The sequence below is a fragment of the Peromyscus eremicus genome, chromosome 7 (genome assembly GCF_949786415.1).
Source record: "Peromyscus eremicus chromosome 7, PerEre_H2_v1, whole genome shotgun sequence".
Lineage (NCBI taxonomy): Eukaryota > Metazoa > Chordata > Mammalia > Rodentia > Cricetidae > Peromyscus > Peromyscus eremicus.
Window position 1 is genome coordinate 80,431,937 of NC_081422.1, and position 25,646 is coordinate 80,457,582.

General features: G+C 36.8%; 1 protein-coding gene across 5 annotated transcripts in view; it reads left to right on the plus strand.

Moving 5' to 3' along the window:
* Dop1a (DOP1 leucine zipper like protein A) overlaps positions 1–25,646 on the plus strand; it is a 106,650-nt gene that overhangs the window by 39,845 nt on the left and 41,159 nt on the right. For all 5 annotated transcript variants that reach the window (XM_059268313.1, XM_059268315.1, XM_059268316.1 and 2 more), the window contains exons 6-15: positions 1,871–2,060; positions 3,798–3,896; positions 10,997–11,096; positions 12,053–12,162; positions 13,211–13,319; positions 15,609–15,729; positions 16,192–16,311; positions 17,837–17,951; positions 18,940–19,173; positions 24,709–25,327. In XM_059268313.1, coding sequence (XP_059124296.1) covers positions 1,871–2,060; positions 3,798–3,896; positions 10,997–11,096; positions 12,053–12,162; positions 13,211–13,319; positions 15,609–15,729; positions 16,192–16,311; positions 17,837–17,951; positions 18,940–19,173; positions 24,709–25,327 — 1,817 coding nt within the window. The remainder of the gene's footprint in view (positions 1–1,870; positions 2,061–3,797; positions 3,897–10,996; positions 11,097–12,052; positions 12,163–13,210; positions 13,320–15,608; positions 15,730–16,191; positions 16,312–17,836; positions 17,952–18,939; positions 19,174–24,708; positions 25,328–25,646) is intronic.

Genomic DNA, 25,646 nt, shown 5'->3' on the forward strand with positions numbered 1-25,646 from the left:
TAAAAATTGTTATAAAGTATCTCATTTGAGATTAGGAGCACTTTTTAATATTTTCTTATTGTGTTCCATTTCCTCATCTGTAAATGAAGCATAATACCTGTCTCTGTGTTACTGTAGTAATGAAACCAGTCCAGTGCTTTGCATATGTAAGTCACTCAAAAATTATGACTCATAATTTAAAATAATGATATAACAACTAGATTAACAAATAATGAAGATTATGAAGTGGGACCCTGTACCAGCCTTGTTTAAACCACTAACAGGAGAAAAATAGCCTGGCACCAGTACACTGCTTTTCACTGGCTGTTGCCGTGATACTCCATACTTACCTTAAAGAAAGGATCTGTTTTGTTCTGGAGCTTATTGTTTTTGAGTTTGTTTTCTTTGTTTTGTTTTTGTTTGGTTGGTTTGGTTTTTGGTTTTTTGAGACAGGGTTTCTTCTCTGTGTAGCCTTAGTTGTCCTGGAACTCACTCTGTAGACCAGGCTGGCCTCAAACTCAGAGATCCACCTACGTCTGCCTCCAAGTGCTGGGATTAAAGGTGTGTGTGCTACGCCACCACCGTCCAGCGACCTATTGTTTTTAAGAGCTAATAGCTACAGACAGTGCATGATGCCCTTGTGTCGTTACCAGAAAAAGTGAGAAAGAAAGAAACTGAGTTTAGGTGGGAAAAATAGGAAATCCTAAGTTTAGGTTGTGAGTAGATATCATGGTCGAAACTTAAACAATTTAATCAAGTACACTGACTGCTCTAGTGTATTTCAACAATACCGTAAGAATCTAATCCTGAAAATACTGGATTATACTTATAGGCTACATTGAAAAGAAAAGAAAATGTGATCAAAACTTAATAGCTTCATTTGCTTTTAAGAATTTTCTTTACTGTCATTATTATTATCATATGTCTGTGTGCCTGGTGCATATGGAGGTTAGGGGACAGTTGTGCAGTTGGCTCTCTCCTACCTTCATGTGGGTTCCAGGATGGAAGTCTGCTTTTCTTTTCTATAGATTATATATTTCTTATCTAGTTCTATGGCCCATGTTATTTGCTTATAATTTTAGAAGTATAAAATGAAAGTAGTTCATTTAGTTTAGAAGTAAGTTTTAAATTATTCTCTTAAGAGAAGTACAGAATCGGTGCCATTTAACTCTACTAAATTAAAATTTAAAAAAGAAATTAATCTTCTTTCTGATTATAGTGTCCTATGATTTATGTTTTGCTAAGTAGTCCCCATGAGTACTATAAAAGGGTTTATAAATGTGTGTTATTTTAATGCATAGATACATTGAAGCCAGAGATTAATGTTACTATTAAATCACCAACCAGAGTCATCTGACTCTACTATAATGTAATAGACTTCTATATATTGAATTATTTTGTTTAAAGCAAGTCAGTTACTAATGTCCTTAGTTTAATTTTTGTCATAGGTCTAATTCACTTATATTATTGTGAACACCATATTGTATTTGCAAAAAGAAAGAGGCATTAGGAAATGTCTTTTTAGGTTTTGTAGGAAGTCAGCATAGGTATGCCAAGATTGATTAACTAATTTTATATATGTGGCTTTATTGCTTATAGTAACTTAACAACCTGTTGAAGTAGACAGGTGCTGCAGTGCTGTTCTCTACATCTTACAGATGGAGACTGAATTGAAATGATTAGATTTATCCAGCTAATACGCAGTGGAATCATGACTTGCAACCCCCTCCTCTGACTTATGAAGTGTGTTCTTCCAGACTAGCTCACTTGTTTCCAGAGGGGAGCACATGACTGTGCTGTGGATGCTGTCATTTGTTTTGGAAGAGAATAATGATTTCTTTTATCTGACACTGAATGTTTCATTCTTACACCCTTCTGTTGTGTACCCCAGAACAAACACACTACTAGAAAAGGTTGCTGCTGCAGTAGAGCAGTCGGCATTCTACAGTGCCCTATGGGGCAGTCTGCTCACCAGTCCCGCTGTGCGCTTACCGGGAATCACATATGTTCTGGCCCATCTGAACAGGAAGCTTTCAATGGAAGATCAACTGTATATAATTGGCAGTGACATCGAGCTCATGGTAGGTTGTCATGTCACAAGTGTTTCTCTAGAGCCAGGCATTACAGACTGTTCTGAGGATCATGCCATAGGCAACATTCTTGTTTTCATGGAGCTCAACATTTTTCATCAAAAAAAACTAACAGCCAAAATACTGAATATTTATTGATATTTTAAAAGATTAATTTTTCATGTAAGGGTATATTACTTATACCTGTTACCTTTTATTCAAGCAAATTCATGATTTTTATTATTCCCATCTTACTTACTAATAGATCATTGTTACCATAGCTACATTTATTATAATATCCCAAAGTAGACTTTCAGACTTACTTTTCTTTATAAGAAAGATGAATTTTAGACAAAATGATGTAGCTGAATTGTGCATAAAGTTTGAGAAAAAGGATGTAAACCAAAGCAAACTGAAAAAGAGAATAGCATACTGACTGTGTGCTGACATTCTTACTTTCCAAGATTGGTAACAGAAGAAAATCTTTATAGGATCTTGTAGTCTTAAAATGGGGGAAGGATTTATTTTCAGAAGTTCTTAAATGTTTTTTGATTAATCTTATTTTCCATGTAATGATATGACTGATATTCAATGTACAACTTTGTTTAGTGTCTTTAGTGTTTCTGTTGCTGTAAAGAGACACTATGACCACAGCAACTCCTTTTTTCTTTGTTTGTTTTTCAAGACAGGGTTTCTCTGTGTAGTCCTGACTTTCCTGAAACTCACTCAGTAAATCAGGCTGGTCTTGAATTCACAGAGAGCCACCTGCCTCTGCCTCCCGAGTGCTGGGATTAAAGGCTTGGGCTACCACAGCCCAACAACACAGCAACTCTTATAAGGAAGACATTTAATTTAGGGGCTTACTTACAGTTTCAGAGGTTCAGTCCTTTATCATCATGGCATAGAGCATGATGACATGCAGGCAGACATGGTGCTGGAGGAGTAGCTGAGAGTCCTACATCTTGCAGGGAACAGGAAGTTAACTGAGACAGTGGGCAGTATCCTAAGCATAGGAAACCTCAAAGCCTGCCCCCACAGTGACATACTTCCTCCAACAAGGCTATATCCACTCCAACAAAGCCACACCTCCAAATAGTGCCACTCCCTATGAGATTATGGTGGCCAGTTACATTCAAACTACCATAATTCGATTTAGTCAAGTATAACTTGCATTCACTAAAATTACTCATTCATACAGTCTCCTAACCACTACTTTAAAGAAGACTAAGAAAATTGTATCACCCCAAAAGCGCTAGACCCTTTGTATCCACCCCTTTCCTGTTTTCAGATCCTTGAAAATGTTGGTCTGTTTTCTGGTTTTAGTTTCACTCCATCCAGACTGTTAATGTAAGTTGAGTCATACTACTTATGGCCTGTGAGTGTAATTTATTCACAGTTTGTAACACAGTTGAGATTAGTTCATCTTCTGTGTCTTTTTTGTTTGTTGCTTATATTGCTCCATATTCTCTTGTTGATAGTACTGCAGTATGATTACTCTTTCATCAGTCAGTGAACATTTGACTTGTGTCCCACTTGGGGCAAGCATGATAAAGCTGCTCTGCAGCATTTGCACAAACATGCTATGCAGACGTGTAATGGGACACAAGGTAAAAAGTCATTGAAACTGACATTAACATTTGTATGTTGTAGCACTCTCTGATTAGCACAGATATATTTTCTCTTTCTTAGATAAATGAAAAATTACTGTGGCAACCATTTCCAAGCATTCTAAAAGCTTTCTTATTTCAGGTAGAAGCAGTAAGTACTTCAGTGCAAGACTCAAGTGTACTTGTACAGAGAAGCACACTGGACCTCATCCTTTTCTGTTTTCCATTCCATATGAGTCAGGTAAAACTTTAATGCTACTGTTGTCAACAAAGACATTCTTTGAGAATCATAGATCTGTGATGTGTAGTCATTTTAAAGGTACTGTATTCTTCATAAGTATATACAAAGCAAATTCCTTCTCAATTAAGTAGAAATTGTGAGTATTTTAAAGAAAAATACTAAACTGTTTAATAAAAATATAGTAACTGAAGCAGATTATTTTATACGTTTCAAAAAATTTCTAAACTTTAAAAAGCAGGAAGTGCTCATTGCTAACACTAAATAAGCAGTCTTGAGGCCAAGGCCTTCAACACAGCTAACATCTGTCTGATGTTACCTTATCTTGCTTTGGTGACTCCACCATACATGCCAGAACATTAGGGGAGTTAGCCAATGTTTGAGAACCAAATATTTAGTGCCTGGGCCATTTGCTACCGATTTCACTACAGATACAAGCAAATGACTTGACAAATCCTAAATAAAGAGTTTCATTACTGAGATTTAATTTAATCAATATCCTTAATTTAAACAAAATGATGTCAGCCTTTTAAAATATTAAACTTGAATGAAAAATGAGACTTGAAACACCAGAACACATGCATTCAGAATGGTGGAACCAAATATGTAAGTAGTAAGATGCAGAAATTTTCTGCTTTGAAAATTAAATTTATACCAGGTATAGTAAGTAGCACATGCCTTTAATCTCAGCACTCAGGAGAGGGAGGCAGGTGAATCTCTGTGAGTTCCAGGAAAGCCTGGTTTACATAGTGAATTCCAGGACAGTCAGAGCTACATAATGAAATCCTGTCTCAAAAAAAGAAAAGAAAATTTATTTCTAAAATAGGAAGGACTTTGGTGTTTTCATAATGGCTGCTAGTTGAGAGAGAGCTCATCAGTTTCTCGTTATAACTGGCTGAGTTTTCTTTACAACTTTACTCACTTATTACTTCATTTAATATGAATAAATAATAATTGAAGTTTTTATAGTTCATTGAGTACATTATCACTGGTTGAGATATAAACTACTTCTAGTTTCTATTTTGAGACTCTCACTTTTAACCATGGACCTTTTTTCTGCCTTCTGGATTTTCACATTTTTCCCTATTGGGACAATTGAATGTAGACTGAGCTTGCCAAAGCTGTAGCTTAGGGGTGGCCAAATGGACCATAACATAGGAACTTTTTAAAAGTCTTATAAAAGAAAACAAAACATGAGACAAAGAAATGTGGGTAACAGCCTAAATGTGTACACATAGGAAGAGCATCAGTGACCTTTGATCTTGATCTTTCTTCCTGTTGAAATGTTCCATATTAAGAATCCCTCCACTGTGAGGTTCATCCACAACATCTAGGAATTAAGTTTTGGGCTTAAATTGATTTGTAATTTGTAATCTCACTAGATCAGTGATAAAACTAAACCTTCCCCATACTTTCCTACTCTGCTTTCTCTCTAGTCCTGCCAGTCAAAATTCTACCTGGCCTCCGATGCTGTTTCAGGAAAGCAGTGTTGTGTTAAGTAGTCTTTCGGTGCCCACCTCTCTCTGCTGCTGTTGTTCTAACCCTCCATTGCTGTGCTATGTTAGATAAGGCTCCGAGGCTGCTGTAGTCAGCTTTGCTCCCCACTTGACCTTTTTCATGATTTGTATGTAATACGTTCTTAGCAAGTATTGATTTTAATTGTAACTTAACAGAGCCTTCACTATCTACCTCAAAAATATGATTGCTGTTATGCTGTCGATGGACTGGTAGACTTCTTTAACTTATTTCAGGTAAAGCTGACCTGAGTATCTACTATTAAATGTTAGTTCAGATTATAGTGATCTTTTACATATTGCAAAAGATGTGTTGATATCAGTAATATTTCAGAATGGTTTCTTAGCGATGCATTTGGTGTTGGTGGCACATGTCTATAGTTCCAGCATTGAGGAAGCTAAGGCAGGATTGCTAATTCAATAGACTTGGTGTCTAAAAAGAAAAAGAAAACAAAATGGCTTCTTATCTGGAGAATAGTTCAGTGGTAAATGCATCAGGCCCTGAGTTCAATCTGTAACATCAAAACTATGTGGACTTTTTATTTACTAGTAGTTGACAAAAATTGTGGGTTTTTATTTTTACATGATGCTTTCAAATGTATGTATAGAGAGAGGGAGAGAAAAACATTTTGGCATGGCTGAATTAAGCTAACTCATGTATTACTTCACATACTTATTTTCTGCGGTGAGAATACTTTCTTAACTTTCAGTACAACACTATGGTTACCATGGTACAGTAGATTTCTGAAACATTCCTCCTGAAACTGAAGTTTTTATAGCCTTTACCATTTCTTCTGTTCTTTCCTAGTTGAGTTTTCTTCTCAGGTAAGATAGTGAGACATTGGTGCTCCCAGGATTGTGGGACAGTGCCTATGCTCTACATGTCTGCTAGTAAGGAGATAGCATAGGCGTTCTCAAACTTTTGTTTGCAGGATGCTATTGCATGCTTAAAAAATGGTGGCGCACGCCTTTAATCCCAGCACTCGGGAGGCAGAGCCAGGTGGATCTCTGTGAGTTCGAGGCCAGCCTGGGCTACCAAGTGAGTTCCAGGAAAAGGCGCAAAGCTACACAGAGAAACCCTGTCTCGAAAAAAAAAAAAAAAAAAAAAAAAAAATTGAGGATCTCAACATTTTTTTTGATATAAGTTAGTGCTATCCATATTTGTCATATAATTTTAAAAAGTCTTCTGATTTATCTGAAAATATTGTGTTATCTTACCAGCATGAATAACATTTGTAAAAGTGAGAAGCAGAGGTTCATACTTTTTCTCAATCTCTTTAATAACTGACCTAAAAACACAAAACTGAAAGCTCATACTTGCTACTTTTTAGTTGATGTGTATAAAAAAAAAAAACCCTCTCACATTGATATGCAGTTGGAAAATCAAGGAATCATTAATATTTTCTGTTACTAAATACACACTCTTTGATACGATACCAAAGTTAAATCTACTGTTGAACAGTTCATTGCAATATGTAAACGTAAACCAACCTTTAGTATTCTATTCTGGTATAGTCTGCTAGTCCAGCTGGTACTTCTATTGAAGCTTTTACTCGTGTGATTTTGCATCATCAAGTTTGGTTATTTAGAAAATGCTAGTGAACTCAGTTGGGCAGATGTTCCATATACAGACCCACTGCCACCATATTAAACTAAACAATCACATATGTTGCTATGACTACTTAGATATATAACTTTTTCTCATCACTCTTATCTGACGTGAAACATCTTAAAGGAGGAAAGGATTATTTTAGCTTACTCTTTCACAGAGATGTCAGTCATGGTAACAGGGAAGGGATGGCAGCAAAAGGAGCTGAGTCCATGGCAGTAGGAGCTTGCTGGAGCAGCTGTGCATTCCAAATCTAGCTGCCACTCTCCCACCTCCACCTGCTCGAGTCCACCTCCTGAAGTCCCCCAGAGTGGAACATGAGCCTGGAGGCAGGTGTTTCTGGTCTTATTATGGGGTGTGTGTGTGTGTGTGTGTGTGTGTGTGTGAGAGAGAGAGAGAGAGAGAGAGAGAGAGAGAGAGAGAGAGAGAGAGAGAGAGAGACCGAGAGACCATAGCACTGATGAGAAGGTCTGAGGACAATTTGCAGAATTCAGTTTTCTTCGTCAACCTTCATGTAGAGTCTGAGGATTGAGCTCATGTTATCAGCGTTGGCAGTGGCCACCTTTACCTGTTGAGCCATCTCAGCAGCCCTAAACAATAGCACTTCGTTAGTAAAAAAAAAAAAATAGGAACTGAACCCTCCAGGCTTAGTCCTAGTTGCCCATCCTTTGTTGAGGCCCAGTCTGATCCGTCATCCCTGCACTGTTCCCAACCCCAAGGCTTAATCCAGACTGCACATCTTGTATACCAGTCCAGTATACAAGCCTGCCTGACTTCAACCCACCCGTGCTACATCCAACCTCCAGGCTTTAACCCAGGTGTTCATCCTATGCCAGATCCAGTCTGTCTTAACCCAGAACCCACATCTGGACGTGGGTAAAGCCTGGTGAGTCACTGGAATCTAATCTGCCTGCAACATCTTCAGCCTTCAGGATGTTCATAAGTGGTATAGCCTGTTTAACATCCTAGCCTGAAGTGTAGCTCACACCTCTCACAACTGGTCAAAATACAAAGAACAAACTGATCATGGGTGCCTGGCCCTAACTGATACAAATATAATATAACCCCTACATCTAAGGCTCATGGAACGTCATGAAAGAGGCAATGGAAGGATTATAAGAGCTTGAGAATCAGGACATCCGTTTCTAGATTGTGTCTTCTAAATATGGCAGGGAAGCTGTACCCACGAAACTTCAACAACATGCTTGCTTAAACAAGACCTGAACAGTAAGTAATAACTCCAGTTGACATGCCTACGTAAATGGTGGGAATCTCACAAGACCCTGCCACTAGATGAAGAGCTACAGGCAATTAATGACTGCTGAGAGAGGGAGAATCAGTTTTTCCCAGGAATGAGCCGCCAGTTGGTTTTTCCAGTACTGAGTGGTCAGCCCTCAAAACATACATACATGTAACACTAACTCAGAAAGTGTATTTATATATTTATTCATTTATAACAGCTAAAGGTAAAGAAGCTATGATTTGTAGAAGGATGAAGTGGGACTTGGAGGGAGGAGAGAAAGGTAGAAATGATGTAAAATACAGTTCATATATATGAAGCTTAAAAAAAATAGGTATTGAAATGGTTTTTAGCTCAGTGTCTGGAAGCAGTATAACTTCAGCACACAAAGTCTTCCACAATTTAATTTTCTTTTGGAATTGCCAATATTACTACCTATATGAATATTGTTTCCATTTAAGTGACAATATCACTTTGCTTGAGGAATGACTACTAAATGTCAAAATCTAAAAGATCGTATTTTATATTAGATATAACCCAACATGTTATAAAGAAAGACTATAGTTTGGCAAAAATGATATTCCGGTTTTTTTTTTTTTTTAAAGCTTTTCAGTTCTAAACTGGAGCTAAGACAACCATCCTACATATACAATTTTCAGTATACATAACAGTGAAAGTCATAAACTGAAAAGTGTACCTTGAGTGACAAGCTCAGATTTCAATAACATTCTTTTAAAAGAACTGTGAACTGGCTAGTTTTCCTTCCTTCTTTCCTTTCCTTCTGTGTACTGGAATTGAACCCAGGGTCTCCTGCAAACTCATCTACCACTGAGCTATACCATTAACTGTTTAACCTTTTGGCTGTTCTTTCTATTTTCCTCCAAGAACATGGGAGCAAAAATGCAAAGATTGTAAGTACAGTGGATGCCTCGACTCAACTGCCTTTCATAGGGATATGCTACCTTGTTTAGCTTGCTTCTTCCATATTGGGGGAAATGACAACACAGCAGAAGAAAGAGTAAATACATTTAGATATTGCTACGGTGTTTTCTTTATTTATGTTATGTAGCTGGTTTTCACCCTGTAGGACTCCAGGAAGAGCACCTAGGGACCACACTTGACAATTTTTCTAGTTTGCTGGCACTATCTGTAAAGAATAGGCATAATTTGTCACCTGTGGATGACCTGTGTAGCATCTCAGCTATTGCTAATTCTGGGAATGACTCCCTTTCTGTAACAGGAAAATTGTATAGAGATGGTTCACTGTGATTAAGGAAAAGTCAGCTCTGCAGAACTACCCAAACATTTTAGTTTTGATTGTGCTTTCAGGCCTTAAGAGGCCCAGGTGCTTTTTGTTGTTGTTTTTAATTTTTTTAGTAGTTCTTTGAGAATTTCAGAAAATGTATTTGATCATATTCATGCCTCCAATTCCTCCCAGATCTACGCCTCCCTTGCCACGCACCCATCATTGTCTTTTGTTTTCTACTGAACATACTCAGTCTAGTTTGTGCGACACATACACTCCTAAGTGTGTGGCACTGAAGCAGGGCTGACCTTCCAAGCCATACCTTTAAAGAAAACTGACTCCTCTTTCCCAGAAACGGAATAGCTCACAGCTCCAGCATGGACAGGGGGAGATGGGCACAGAGTACCAGCCCTAGTTACGGAGCTACTGCCAATTGATAGCTGCCAGGTACTTTTTTACAGAGTAGTTTTAAATTGGTCAGTTTCCGGGATGGGATTTTAAGATTCCAAGATTCTTTATTTCAGTGATTACCTAGTGATGTTCTTTTAAAATTGATATTTATCTTATGTGTGCTTCAGTTGCACATACAGAACAACTGTTAGGAGTCAGTTCTTTCCTTCCACCTCAGACTCGTAGGCTGGAGCTCAGGTCTTCAGGTTTGCATGACGTGAACTTTAACCCACTGAATCCCCCAATGTATCCTTAATGTTAACAACAAATATATTAGCTATCTCCCATTTCTTCTTTTAACTTTACCTCTTTTGATTGAAATAGGATCATCAGTCATTTTTAAACATCAAATTAAAGCTAGAGGGGGAAAAATCTGAAGGAAAAACTTTAAAGCTATTTGTTAGAACAATTTTGGATTGGATTTTGTTTATTTGTGGGTGTTTTCCATGTTTGAGATACTACAAATAGAATTAAAAAACAAAAACAGGACTGAATTGATGCTAAAGGCTTCCCGAACACTTTAAAGTGCATTGATGTTCTTGAACGACTAACAGCTGTGACTTCCTACTCTTTATAATCCTTGTTTGTGTCAGATTTTCCTCTTGATGGAGAGCTAAAGAGAGCTTTAAATGTGATGCTAGAGTAAGTGAGTTATAGTTCCAGCTATAAAACTAAAGTGGTAGTTGGGCAGCTGGGCATAGTGACCCACATTGACTTGGGAGGTAGAGGCAGGAAGGAAGAACAGAAAGTCAGAGTGGAAGTTCAGGACCATCCTTTGCTGCTAAGGGAGTTTGAGAACAGACTTGTAAGCTCTGTGAGACTACCCAAAAAAAACTGAGTCATGGTACCTTTCTTCCCGTTTCCTGTTTCCTCACATGTGAATTAGAAATTATAGTTCTTGTATTTGAAAGGTTAGATGAAGCAATGTTATATAAAAACACTTGACACACTCTAATATTCTAAGCCAACTTCATGGCATTCCGTTTTTTAAAGAGTAAAAACAGTAGCATACTTCTGTTAAGTATAACTACATTCCTTTTTCAGGCCACCCGACCAGATATGATCAGGATCTTGTCAGCAGCCCTTCATGTAGTACTAAGGAGGGATATGTCCCTGAACCGAAGACTTTATGCATGGCTTCTTGGTAGGTATTTAATGAATATGCTTATAATTGATAAAAGAAATAAGACTGCCATGCATAAGTATTCTCAAATTGTATGAAGAACTAAATATTTATGTGTAAATGAACAATAAAAAATAAAAACCATGCCAGAAAGATGGCTCTGTAGTTAAGAACATCTGCTGCTCTTCTAGAGGACCAGGGCTTACTTGCCAGCACCTGCATCAGGTGGCTCAGAACCACCTGTAACTCCAGCTCCAGGGGATCCAGTGCCCTTTCCTGGCACATGCACTCATATAGCATATACACACACATACACACACTAAAAATCAATCAATCAATCCCAGATTGGAGGACTATTAATGATGACATTTTTGAGCCAATTTCAGAAGCCTCTTAATTGAAGGGGCTAATTGAATCCTTAAAGTCATATTCACTTTAACAAGAAGTCTTTCCTGTTATAAATTGCTATGATTATACTTAATGTTAGTATATTAAAAAGAATAAGTGAATAGACAAAATAATAACAAAATTCCAAAAACTTTCAAGTCATTAAGGAACCATAAGTAATAATTACTACTGTCTCACAGATGACATCAGTGTGAGACACTGTGTATTTAGATCATAGAGCATTATATACATGTCTTCTTCAACCTTTGTATGACTGTTTTGCCTGTCCTCAACCTCTTACTAGAGTGAAGGACATTTGATAACTTACCTTAGATATTGTAAATCCTCAATTATTTCACTGTAAGATTTGGGGTAAAATAAGAAGATAATTCTGGAAGGATACTATTAGACTCATCTACTGAATTGGTTTCCATTTATTAAACTATCTAAAATGGTCTCTCTTGCTGACACTGAATGGGCTACTAATTGGGTAAGTGTTTAGTGCTGTTTTTTTGAGATATTTTAGCATTTAGTGAACAGCAGTTTGAAGGCTTCCATTTTAATTACTTTTGTGATTTATTCCCATGGAGGTTTTGATAACAACGGTGCTATCATAGGACCCAGGAGCACAAGACACAGTAATCCTGAAGAACATGCCACTTACTATTTTACAACCTTTTCAAAAGAATTATTAGTCCAGGTAATGGCCATTTTCATTATTCTTTGCTTACCCCCTGTTGAAAAAGCCTAAGACCTAAGTCCTGTTTTAATTGAATTCATAATTGAAGAAGTCAAGACAACACTCAAAAACTTCTAAAGAATGACTGTAATAGGCATATAGCTACAGCAAAATGGTGATCATAGCTGAACTCCCACAAGAGGACAGCTTTTCACCTGTCTGCCATGTGAAAGCTGAAGCTTTTCAGAAAGTGCCCAGGACTCATGTTTCCTGTAAAACCTTGGGTACATTGGGCTATTGCGAGCTAGATGTGGTAAGACTACCACGCACATAGAAACATTAAAATTATCTATGTATTTCCTATTATATTTATTTAAGATACCTCAAAATGTTCTAAGAAAAGTATTAAGAAAACAAATGATTGCTTAAGCATTTTTCTTTATTTACTTATTTGATTTTGAGACGGGATATAGCTGTGCAACTCAGTTGGTCTTGAACTCAAGATCTGCCTGCTTCAGCTTCTGAAGTGCTAAGATATGGTGTGTACCATAAGCCCAGCTTGAAGCATTTTTAAATGAAGAAAATTATACATTGAATTTTAAATAACTAAGAAGATAATTACATACTATACCCCTCAGTAATAAGATGGCATAGATGAAACACATGTCCTAAACAAACATCTTCATCTAGAGGGCCAGTACTCAGATTCTCAATATACTTCTCTTGACTCTGCTTTATTTTTTTTTTATGAAAATTTATGTTCTAGATTGATGGTATGTACTTATAGCCCCAGCACTCAAAGAACTGAAGCAGGAGGGCGGTGGGTTTGTTGTCAACCAATCTTTATAGTGAGGCCTTGTCTCAAAAATAAACAACAAACTAATACTTATAATTTAAGTATGTTGCTTTCTCTAGATAGATGAGTCTGGCATCTTTCCTCCTGGCAAAGAAAGAAGACATCAATCAGAATAGCACAGGGGATGTGAATCTACATTTCATGGGTATAGTTAAAAATATTTTTTCTAGTAAAGATACTACTAAATCATTAGTATGCTTTCCTCTTTTAAAGGCCATGGTGGGAATCTTACAAGTGAATGGATTTGGAGAAGAAAGCACACTCATGCAGGATCTAAAACCTTTTCGGATTTTAATCAGTTTATTGGACAAACCTGAGCTAGGTAATATATGCTGCTGTTCCAAAACATAAGATGACATGTGTTTTTGTATTGTTTCATGATAAAAGTAAGATGAAGACATTGGGAAAATTGCTGTATGCTTTTTTTTATTTTTTATTTTTGTATTATAACATTTATTAAAATAGTGCTATGGGTTAATAGAAACAGCAAAGAACCAAAGACTTAAAATGCAAGCTATGTAAAATCCAAACTGAAACCCAGAAGTATCTAATGTATTCATTCATCAACTAACTAAAAGTTCAAGAAAGACAAGACACCCAATATAATAAACTACTGCAAAACTATTGGCAATTTTCAGTTATGAAAATTGTGGATTTTAGCCAGGCGACAGTGGCGCATGCCTTTAATCCCAGCACTCGGGAGGCAGAGCCAGGTGGATCTCTGTGAGTTCGAGGCCAGCCTGGTCTACAGAGCGAGATCCAAGACAGGCACCAAAACTACACGGAGAAACCCTATCTCAAAAAACAAAACAAAACAAAACAAAACAAAACAAAACAAAACAAAAATTTGTGGATTTTGCATTCTATATCCTTTTCTCAATCAAGAAAAAAATTCTTTTGAATGTTATATAACATACATATAAAACAAGATAGAAAAATACCTTATAAACTTGTAACAGTGGCTGTACATTATCTTACATGTTTCTCATAGGCAGGTTGGTTATGGTACATACATAGCATGAAACTACTAAAATAATAAAGAACAGACAAAAAATACATGTCAGTGACATTCCCATCTACCCACACTAAAAAATTACATAATATTGTCAGGAAAAAAGTCCTAAAAACTGCATACTTTAATAAGAAAAAATTCAATAGAGTGATAATACTGAGAACCAAGGCACTCAGAGATTCCAAAAGTCATGCTTTTTCAGTTGACTCAAAACATTGTCAACTAAGTTTTCAAAAGTTTGTTCAGAGCTAGCATTACTCATAAATGTCACACATCTATTGTTTTACACATTTACTTTCTTCCCCATAAAAGACCTTTGATAAACATCTAAAATGTTCAGGTGTAACACAGCTGAGATGGGACTGGATCAAATACTGTCACTTTTTTTACTATCATCTCAAATGTTCTGAGTGTCGCAAATTCATTCAACTAACCAAACAAAAGAAAAATCAAAACGGCATAACATATATTATAAATAAATCAAAATCGCCACATGTATAACAGAAAGACAAAGGAAAGCAGTGGTACATTATTTTATTTACTATGCAATAGACGGTCCTTATTTTATACTCCGCTAGCTTTGGTTTAATGTACCACTATATGCTATTAAGTACACATTCTCAACAGTTTCTTAACTGAAGTTAAAGGTGTGTATGTAGCTGGCCTTTATGTTAGCATCAGACTTATGCCTTACACTGTGTTAGGCAGCAAAGTCATTTTGTTTTTAAAGATATCATCGCAACTCCTTTTAATCATTATTCACTGAAATGGAAACATTTTTGATCTGACATAACTAACAGAATTTGAGGAATGGAACAGAAATATGAGTTATATCTTTCCTTCATAGTCTTCTTGTTGCTGTTGCTTTCTGTAGTTTCTTTCATTGTGTGTTTATTCTATGTCAGATCTACTAGAAAATTAACTGTAGTACTTAAACTAAAAAAAGCAATTATCTTATAAAGTATGTAAATTTTGTAATTCAGGTATTTTGGCACATGCTATAATTAGCCAAATTTCAAAAGTGAAATTTGTAAATATGAAAGTAGCAAATTGTGTCAAGAACTTCAACAGGTCATTTTGAGGTATTCTGTGGTGGTGATGAAGCTGAGAAGATTTTTTTAAGGATGTGGTAACTGTGAAGCAGTCAAATTTATCCCTCTTGAGTTTGAGTTATTTAGTAATGGTATTGATGTGGCAACATCTACTGGACAGTTGTTCTAAGAGCTGCATGGTGTACCTTGTAGCTGTTTCTCTACAATCTTTAAGACTGTCCTGTAAAGCTGGTGATATTCTCCTCACCAGATTTGGGATGAGGAAACTAAGACTCAAAAACTGAAGAGCCTGTCCAAGGTAACACACTTAACCAAGCCAGTTTTCCTGATTTTGTCACTTCTATTAATGTGACTCTATTCTTGAAATAGACATTTATACCAATACTTACTATTGGACCACGTTTCAAAAGTTTAGCTTCTGGGGAGAAAAAAATCTCTTCATAAAGTGCTCTTTTCAGAGCATGCTTTAATTGGACCATTCTTCAGGTCATCATGATTTGCTAGCCCTAGTCATCACTGCATATAATTTGTTGTATATTAATTTTAGGACCTGTAATTTTAGAAGATGTTCTAATCGAGGTATTTAGAACATTGTATTCTCAATGCAAAGCAGAATTGGATCTTCAGATGGAACCACCCTTCAGCAAGGACCATGCTCAGTTAAGCAGGTAAATTACTAAAAATTAAGTATGACATAAAGATGGCCTAATAGATCCTAGTATATGAATTCCTACAATGTGATTGTTAGTGATGGCTAGTGATCTTACTCTAAAGTTTATATTATGATAAAATAAAATTGTCACTTTCATAGTATATAGTATCATAATTAATTGCACTCATTGTTCAGGCAGGTACTTGAAACAAGACAACCATCACCACTTGATTTCTTGATTGGTTCTAATCATATCGGTTTGGGAAATCCAGGTGAATAGTTGGGCTGATGAGATGACTCTGGGTAAAGAAAGGCACTTGGCTTCAAGAGTGGGATAGATTATGTCACTATTGCAGTCTTCCTCCTTCTAGACAATATTCTAGCAGAGTGGAGCAGTGTGAACTACCTTAGTAACACTGCACTCCGTTTTGAAAGAAGTTTCAGTATTTTTAGTTGTTTGATTTCTTTTCTTTTTCAGTAAATTAAGGGAAAACAAGAAAACAGCTGAGCTGATTAAAACTGCGAATCTTCTCTTTAACTCCTTTGAACCTTATTATATGTGGGATTACATTGCACGCTGGTTTGAAGAATGTTGTCGGTAGGTTAACTGCTTCATTTGTTATGGTATAATAACATTCAAAATGAACTTTTAACTTTTAAAATGTTCTTTTATACATTTTACTCCTACTGAAACTGTTCATTATTTACCCATAATCTAAATTTACCTTGTCAATCCAGCATATAAAAATCTTTGGTCATATAATCTTAGAATTGGAAAGGAACTTAGAGGTGAGTATCCACTCGCCAACATAGATCAAGTATTCATATGTCTGGCCTTCAGCAGCCACACTATGCTTGACTGCAGAGAAGAAAGCAGTCTGCATCCCATTTATTAATAGGACCACTTTGTTTTCAGAGACTTAGAAGCATCCCATATGGCAACTGATGAGCAATAGTAAACACATCATACTTTAGGATAGAAAGCCTGAAACACCATCTGAAATCCCTAGAGTGCTAGTGAAGCAGAGGGACATCTCTATCTGGACTCCACACTCTAATTAACATAGAGTCAAAAAGGAGGCATGTCCAATCTTGAGTCTAGAAGCATTTAGAAACGTAAAAGTGTATGAAGACTCTCTTTCATGACTTGGGGCTTTACTTGCTTGTCCAGTTGGCAGATGTTGAGCACCCAATTGAAAAGCATTGTGCTAGGCATATTACATAGTCCCTGACCTCATAGGTTAAGGTCTATGGATGGAAAGAAATTATGAGTATCCTTTCCCCATCTTACTGTACTTTGTTTTCTACACATATACTCACCTGTCTGTGCTAAATATTCTATATTCCCAACACACATCCATGCTTCTTACACTAAACTGAACTATTTCTTAAACATTCACCACCTTTTGTGCTGCTGAGCCTTCTCTGTGCTATTCTTAACATATCCTGCTTCCTGTGTTCTTCTGGAATGGTCCTATAGAGGAGTCACTCAACTTACAGTAGCCTTGACTCTCTCAAATCCCACATCAGAATCTGCTATCCTCATACTTTCCATTGGTTTTATTTATTTTTCTACCTGTTTATGTTTCTTGATGGTCAAGTACTATATAATTATATCTTGAGAGTATAGGGCAATGTTTGGTCAAATAGAATTAATATTGGTAATATCAATGTTTCTGGTGTCTTGTCTTAGATCAAAAAAGACTTCCTCTAAAACATATTTGATCTCAGACCTTGACAGAGAGTTGCATTCCAGATATGAGGAACATATGCTGGTCTAAAAGCAACACAGCAAATACATTGTGAACCAAGTGTCTTAGTTTAGAAATCAAATTAAAAAACATTCATTTCTACTAGGAGACAGCCGTGGTGAAAGCAGTGCAAATCTCAACAAGTGTGTTATATCCAGAACACTTAGAGTCACGGAGCAGGACTTCCAGGGACCTCACTTGGAGAACTTTTCATGAAAGCAGTGTGGTAGTTAGTGTTCTGGGGCAACAGGAATGACCGTCACTATGTGTCCCAGTCTTTCCTTGGGCCTTATTTGTTAAGACAGTGATGTAGTCACATGTCTTCATATCATGTGAGTGTGTTTGATAAAGTTAACTTTTTTTTCCTCTCAGGAGAACACTGCATGCCAGACTTCAGGTTGGGCCTGGAGACAGTAGTGACTCATCTGAGTTACAGCTGACCAATTTCTGCTTACTGGTGGATTTTTTGTTGGATATTGTCTCTTTGGTAAGACTATCTTGATAAAAAGAAAAGCAAGGAATCTTAAGAGCATAGTTTCTATATTTCATGTGTAATTTAAATGTCGTCTTCTGATAAATTCCATTTTTAAAACTAAAGGTTTTTCCTTTGGCATAGCTTTTTTCCATAACATTTTCCAAACATTTTTGTCTTCTTGACATGTATATATAGAATACATGGAATCTACTTCCTGATTGCATGTTGTAAAATCTTATTTTTAGTGGGTGGAATTCTGATGCTGCATTTATATTTGTTAACAATGCTTTCTATTACATGAAGACTGTTGGAAATGTTTTCCCTTGTGTTTTCTCTCCTCAACTCTTTGCTTTCTCATTTGAAGCCTACTAGAAGTATGAGGGTGCTGTGTCAGGTATGGCATTCAGCCTGTTTTTATTTTAACTGATTTTATTCACTTCCATTAGAATCTCATTAATAAAGCTCATAAAACTGGGGTATCTAGTTATATAATGTTTAAAGTGCTTGGATTGAGAATATGGGGGTGGGGGGGTTTGTGACAGAGTATTTGTCGTGTGGACTATATCTGTGCCTGTGGAGGCCAGAAGTTGACATTGGGTGTCTTCCTGAATCACTCTCCACCTTACTTCTTGATGGGGTCCCTGGAGTTTGCCAATTAGACTAGACTGGTTGACTATTGGCCCTCAGGAACCTGCCTGTCTCTCTGTCCCCTAGCACTGGGATTACAGATGTGCACCACCTCACCCGGCTTTAATGTGGGTGCTAGGGATCCGAACTCAGGTCTCCATGCTTGCGCAGCAAGCGCTTTACCCACTGAACCACCTACAGACGTTCCATGGCGGCTTTAGAAGTCATTAGTATTGAACTGCCTATGAACTGCTAGGAGCATGACACCTACAAAACATGAGCAAAAATGGAGCCTTACTTGTGTAGATTAAACTAAAACAGCTATGACTTTCGTATTTTACATCAATGTTTTTCAACTTTCTTTTATTTTCAGGAAACTTATATTGAAATCCAGACAGAACACCTGCCCCAGTTACTGCTAAGGATGATTTCTGCCTTGACAAGCCATCTCCAGACGTTACGCTTGTCTGAACTCACAGATTCTCTGAGGCTCTGCTCAAAGATCCTTAGCAAGGTTCAGCCCCCACTGTTATCTGCTGGCACTGGAGGTGTAGTACAGTTTCCAAGTGGGCAGAAGAGCACAGTCAAAGAATGGGAAGACAAAAAGGTAATGTTCGCTGGGTTCTTGGTACCAGATCAGTTAAGGTTTTCAGTGCAGAACATTTGTTGAGTTAAATCATTTAACTATCAGTGAATCTTTCTGAGGTTAAAGTGCTTTGGCAATAGAATCTTGTTAAGTTTGGTCACTTTATAGTTTGATTGTCTATGTCACTACTTTATGGTAGAAGTAAAATACATAAGACACCTAACTTTAGAAATTCAAAATTTTCTGTTTGTCACATTAAAAAGAAGCAGATGACATTGTTTTACTTAGCCAAGTATAACAAATACATTATCATTCAGTATGTAATATATACAAAATTGATGTCATGAAAATGAATTTGATCCTTTATTTTTTTGTACTGTCTTCAAAATATACTGAACATTTTATTTTTAGAGTGCATCTTTATACAACTATCTAATTTTTAGCAGGAATCCTTGATACATATTGGTTTGTAAAATTTATATATGAAAATTTACAGTCATATCCAAGTTGTTACAAACATGCTTAGTTTGATAATAGCTTTGTTATCCTTTGTTATTTTAATTTAAAAAATTGAATGCCTCAGTCACCACATTAGCTACATTGTAAGTATCAGGTAAACACAAAAGGCATTTCCTATTATATGAGTAACAAGCCTATATATAAATTTTATTTATTCTTTTACTACACCAAAGTTTTGGTATGATTTTCCTGAAATCTATCATCATTTTTTTTTTTATTTTCAAGTACCCATATGCTCAATATTTTCTTTGTGAAATTGATTAAAAGTAAAACCTCTTTGTTTTTATACAGACACATATCTATAATATCTAAACATGTAATATATAATTTTAATGTCATACCAATAACATACTTTAATACCAATGAAATCCTTATAGAAAAATCAGTGATTTAATTCCTTTCAGACTTACATTAAAATATCTAGTAAGGGCCAGTAAAATGACTCAGTGAGTAAAGGCATTTGCTCTTCAGCCTGATGACCTGAGTTCAGTCCTCAGAACCCACATGGTAAAAGGGAAGAACTGACTCCCAAGGATTGTGCTCTGATGTCCATATACACACCCACACAAACACATATACACAATAAATAAATGAATCTTTAATCTAGTGGAGTATGAATGAAGATGTTCAGTTGAATTAAATGTTAATTATGTTAAACAGTCACATTGGCACAATGTTAATGTAAGTATTTGAAAGTTCCTGGAGAATCAGGTTTGTTGTCTATAATTCTGTGGTTGTATAATTGCCCCTTTTCTTTGGATAACCTATTTTTCCTCCCTGCAACATAGAATTTGAGGGTGGTATGTACAACCTTTCCTGCCAGCTGTTAATCCTGAAACATTTTTCTCATTTTATATCCTTCATAATGAAATTAAATTAGCTCATTTTAAATATATTTGGGGTTATTCTACATAAACTGGAACCATTTCTTTAGTCCTTTCCAACCTGCTTGTCATGTATGTATAATGTATTCTGTTTCTACCATGAGTGGGAAAGTTCTTTCATTGGACTGTCCTTACATTGTGCTCTGAGATTTTTCTTAGAAATAAAACTAAAAAGCATTTAATTGATATTGCAGCTGAATGAGACTTATGGGAGTTGGAGAAGACACACCTTAACCATTTTTTCAGTAACATGTTTAATATGTGAAAATTTACATGTTTATCTGAAGGCCTTTATTGATGATCATTGATAAGGTAAATGAGACTGTGTTCAAGTAAATCCAGCATAATACAGTCTAAATTATAATGACTTGTTAAGATTGAGTATGAGCCCCATATCCATCCATCTTTCCATTCATCCTTCCTTCCCCTTTCATGCTTCTAGCCATATATGTTTGTCCTATTTTTTTCTTGAAGTACAATAGTTTAATCTTAGATATATGGAAGTTGATAATATTTTCAAGCTGAGGCTATATTTTTGATATGTATGTGAAGGGCAGCATCTTTTAATGATTGTGAGCCTAGTTTGACCTCATGGCACTTAGTATCTTTTATAATATCATTGTATTGGGTATCTAAAATAACTATATAGCTACATAATATAGTCTAAACCAATAAATATTATGTATGCAAGCTTAATTGGATTTATAGATTAAAGTCAATTACCTTAGTATCATCCTTTGTATTAATAAAAAATAAATAGGAATAAGCTAATGATAGGTTTTTATTGAAATAAGGCTTATTTTGTAAAAAGTACATCATTTTAGATGGTGAATAACCTTTCAAAGAGAAAAATAAATTCAATCTTCTAGCCACTGTAGACTATGACACCATAATATGAAGAGTTGTGCTGTACCTAGTAATACTGTAGTCATGTTTAAAAAAAATAAAACAACAACAACAAAAAACCCCACAGAGTTGAAAACTCTCCAAAACTCCTGTGTTGACCACTTAACTTTTCTACTGCAACCTGGGCAAGTTTATTTTAATCTCCCTGAAATTCAGTTTTCTTTATGTTGTTTTTTGCTTTTCAAGACAGGGTTTCTCTGTGTAACAGCCTTGGCTGTCCTGGAACTCACTTTGTAGACCAGGCTGGCCTTGAACTCACAGAGATCCGCCTGAGGCGTGTAACACCATGCCCAGCTTCAACTTCAGTTTTCTGTCTTTGAAATAGAGAAATTACTTGATTCATTCAATAGCTTTTAGGAACTAACTGTACAGTCTCTGCACTTCTCAAACCTTTCTTTCCTTCAAGCTAAGAGACGCATTAAACTAGTGATTACACATTTAATTACAGTTAAATTAATGTATATAGAATGATTAGTGTAGGATCAAATTGGAGGTAGGAGTGTAGGATGGGGGTGGGGGGTAAGAGGGTGACTTGGCCTACCCAGGAGTCAGGGACTGCTTTCTTGAAGTGAAACCCTAGAGGAATTGTTGGGATGGAGAAGTGTTAAAAAAGAAAGCACGTGACAGGAAGAAACACTAGCAAAGGCCCTAAGGCAGAAAGGAACTCTATGCACTTGTTGATGCAATTATAAGAGAGGCAGGGGCCAGGTTAACAGAGCCTTGTTTGCTATACTAAGGCTTTTATTCTTTGTCTTAGGAGCAATGGGAAGACAAAGAAGGGGAAAAGGCCAGTGCCAAAATAAGATACATGTTTTAGAAACTTACTCTGGCGCGGTGTGGAGTATGGATCTAAGAAACAAAAGTGGATGAGGGGAGACCTGCAGTAGTGCAGGTGAGAGGTGGTGTTCAGTCGGGTAACAAGACATGGGAAAATGGAGCAGTATGTTTAGAACAAAATTTAAAAGACACTAGTGATAAGATAGGTAGGGATAGTGAGTGATCACTAACATCGTGTGCTTGCCGAGCACTAGGCACTGTGCCAGGTTCCCTGTATATACTATTATTATTTAATACTTAAACTAACTGTAAAATGTAGAAATTTTGTTGTAGTAGTCCTTTTTATGAACTTTCCCATTTCCATAATTTCAGTTGCCAGTGAGTAGTCAATGGTGGACCTAATGTGTTACACGGAAAATTCTGGTAATAATTTACAAGTTCTAAATTGTCTGCTACTGTTGTTTGTAGCATGATGGAATCATGCACTGTCCTCTTGAGCATGTGAAGCATCCCTTTATCTGGCATAGGTAATCTGATATCTATACATCCCCCTTTCTTAGTTATCAGATGTATCCTGTCTGTGTGCTTCTTCAAGCAACCCTTATGAAATAGCTCTGTTAATAATGCAATAAAGTGCCTGCATCATTCATCTCACTTCTCATCATACTGTTACATCATCTTAAGAAAGATGATTGTGCTATAATAAGGTATTTTGGGAGAGTCCACATTCATTTAATCTTATTCTACTAGATTTGCTCTGTATGATTACTGTTGTTAATCTCTTCCTGTGCTGCTTTATCATGGGTCTGTTGGTCTATATCAGTGGTTCTCAACTTTCCTATTGCTGCAGTCCTTTAAAATAGTTCTGCCGGGCGGTGGTGGCGCACGCCTTTAATCCCAGCACTCGGGAGGCAGAGCCAGGCGGATCTCTGTGAGTTCGAGGCCAGCCTGGACTACCAAGTGAGTCCCAGGAAAGGCGCAAAGCTACACAGAGAAACCCTGTCTCGAAAAAAAAAAAATAGTTCTTTATGTTGTGGTAACTCCCAACTATAAAATTATTTTGTTGCTACTTCATAACTGTAATGTTGCTACTGTTATGATCATATTATAAATATCTGATATGCAGGATATCTGTAGTGCAACTCCTGTGGGAGTCTTGACCCACATGTTGAAAACCACTGGTCTGTATGTACAGGAAAACGTCAGTTATTAAGTTTTTAGTACTAACCATAGTTTCAGGCATCCACTTGGGTTACACACACACACACACACACACACACACACACACACACACGCACACACACAGTGGATACGGGGTCACTGCTGTGTACAAATTAGGAACCTGAAGTTTGGCAACTGTCAAGTTCATGGCACATACCTAGCTGACTTAGAGCTCACCCTTTAGCCTCCATATTGATGTGGGTAGAAGGCAAGTTGGAAAGGGAAGGCTAAGAGAAAGTATAAACTATTCTAGGTTCCATCTTCCTAGCTTTAGTGGATGGTGGTGTCATCACTAAAGCAGGAAACACTGGGTCAAGCCTAGCTTTAAGTAGAAGTACTTAGTTCATGAATTAATAAGAAAATATTTTTATGATCTTACTCAGATTATCCTCTGTCATAGTCATTGAACACATTCATGGAATGCACAACTTTTTATTTTTTAAACAAAACCAGACAATACTTGATTCTACCCCTACTCCAGAAATGGTCATTTGTCTGTATTACCATTGATTCCAAACTGTTCCCTTAGGTCCTACCACCTAATCCATGATCTGAAGGTGATATGAGCTGAGTAACTCTCCACTGAAGGAATGTAGGTGTAAGGGTATGGGATGGTACTTTCATACTTCAAGAGAGTCACATTCATGTGGTCCCAGACACATCCTCTATTAGATTTTATTTCTAATACTTAAAATGCAAGATTTTTAATCTTATGTTTCTCATTCTTTACATTGTTTAGACATTAAGAAAGGTTGTTTCATGAAGAAAGTGAAATAATTATTTGAAACAAGGATACAGATTCTAAAGATTTGCACATATATGTGTTTTTTTGTTTTTTGTTTTTTTTTTTTTTTTTAACCTCAGAAACCTACAAGTGTGGTGGCACATGCCTCTACTCCTGACACTTAAGAGGTTAAGGCAGGAGAATTTGAGTTAGAATTGAGCCTGGGTACATGACAAGACCTTATCTGAAAAATCAAGTCATTAAATAAAGCCAGCCTTATTTTATGACACAATGAATGATAAGTACTTGGTGAATGAGTTTATCTTCATGTATTTATTGGAACCCTGTTACTGTTTACTATTGATTATAATAAGCAACATATTAGTCAATGTGGGAACTGCTTTGATTCCAGTATAAACTTAAGCTGTCTGTAAGTAGTTTACAACTTTTTGTGAAAAGGCCACCCTTTCTAGTCCCTAGCATCTACGTTCCTACTCAGCCTTTTACTTTGTTTAAAATCATCAGGTATCTTCAGTTTCTATGGAAAATCCTACTGAAGTATTTGAAGATGGAGAAAACCCACCAAGTAGTCGATCATCAGAAAGTGGCTTCACTGAGTTTATACAGTATCAAGCAGACCGAACTGATGATCTTGACAGAGAGCTCAATGGACAGGGGACAGCTCCCATCCCCATTGGCAGCACGTCTTCAGAGACAGAGACAGCATCCACAGTGGGATCTGAAGAAACTGTCATCCAGCCGCCTTCCACCTTCACTCAGGGACCAGCAGCCCGGAGTGGGAAGGCAGCACAAAAGACTACAATGCAGTGCTGCGTGGAGTATGTCCAGCAGTTCCTCTCCAGACTCATCAACCTCTACGTCATTCACAGTGACTCCCTTTCTCAGCCTTTGGCTACAGACCATCAGGGAGATCTCCGTCGACTGCAAAGAGAAACTTCAAAATGGGACAGGGATTCCCAAGGGGATGCAAAAGAAAGAAGCATACATACACCAAAAACTTCAAAAGAATACCTTTCTGCCTTCCTTGCTGCCTGTCAGCTCTTCTTAGAGTGCTCAAGTTTCCCAGTCTACATTGCAGAGGGAAACCATACCTCAGAGTTACATTCTGAGAAACTTGACACTGGTGAGGTTGTTTCTGCCATTTACCTTTCAGTATTTTATGCACTGTGCGTGCCTGTGTGTTAGAGAGCAACCCCTCGGGAGTTGGATTTCCTTCCACCATGTAGGTTCTAGGGATTGCACTCAGGTTGTCAGGCTTGGTGGCAAGTGCCTTTTCTCTGAGCCATCTCTCCAGCCTGAATGAAATCCAGTCACTATGGGGAAGTTGTTGATAAGAGATTATGTAATTTGCATGGCTTTCACATTTTAAAAGTGAAAGTCCTGGAGTAACACTAATTTCACTACTTTTTTCTCTTATGACATCATGTGTGTTTCTGTAGGAC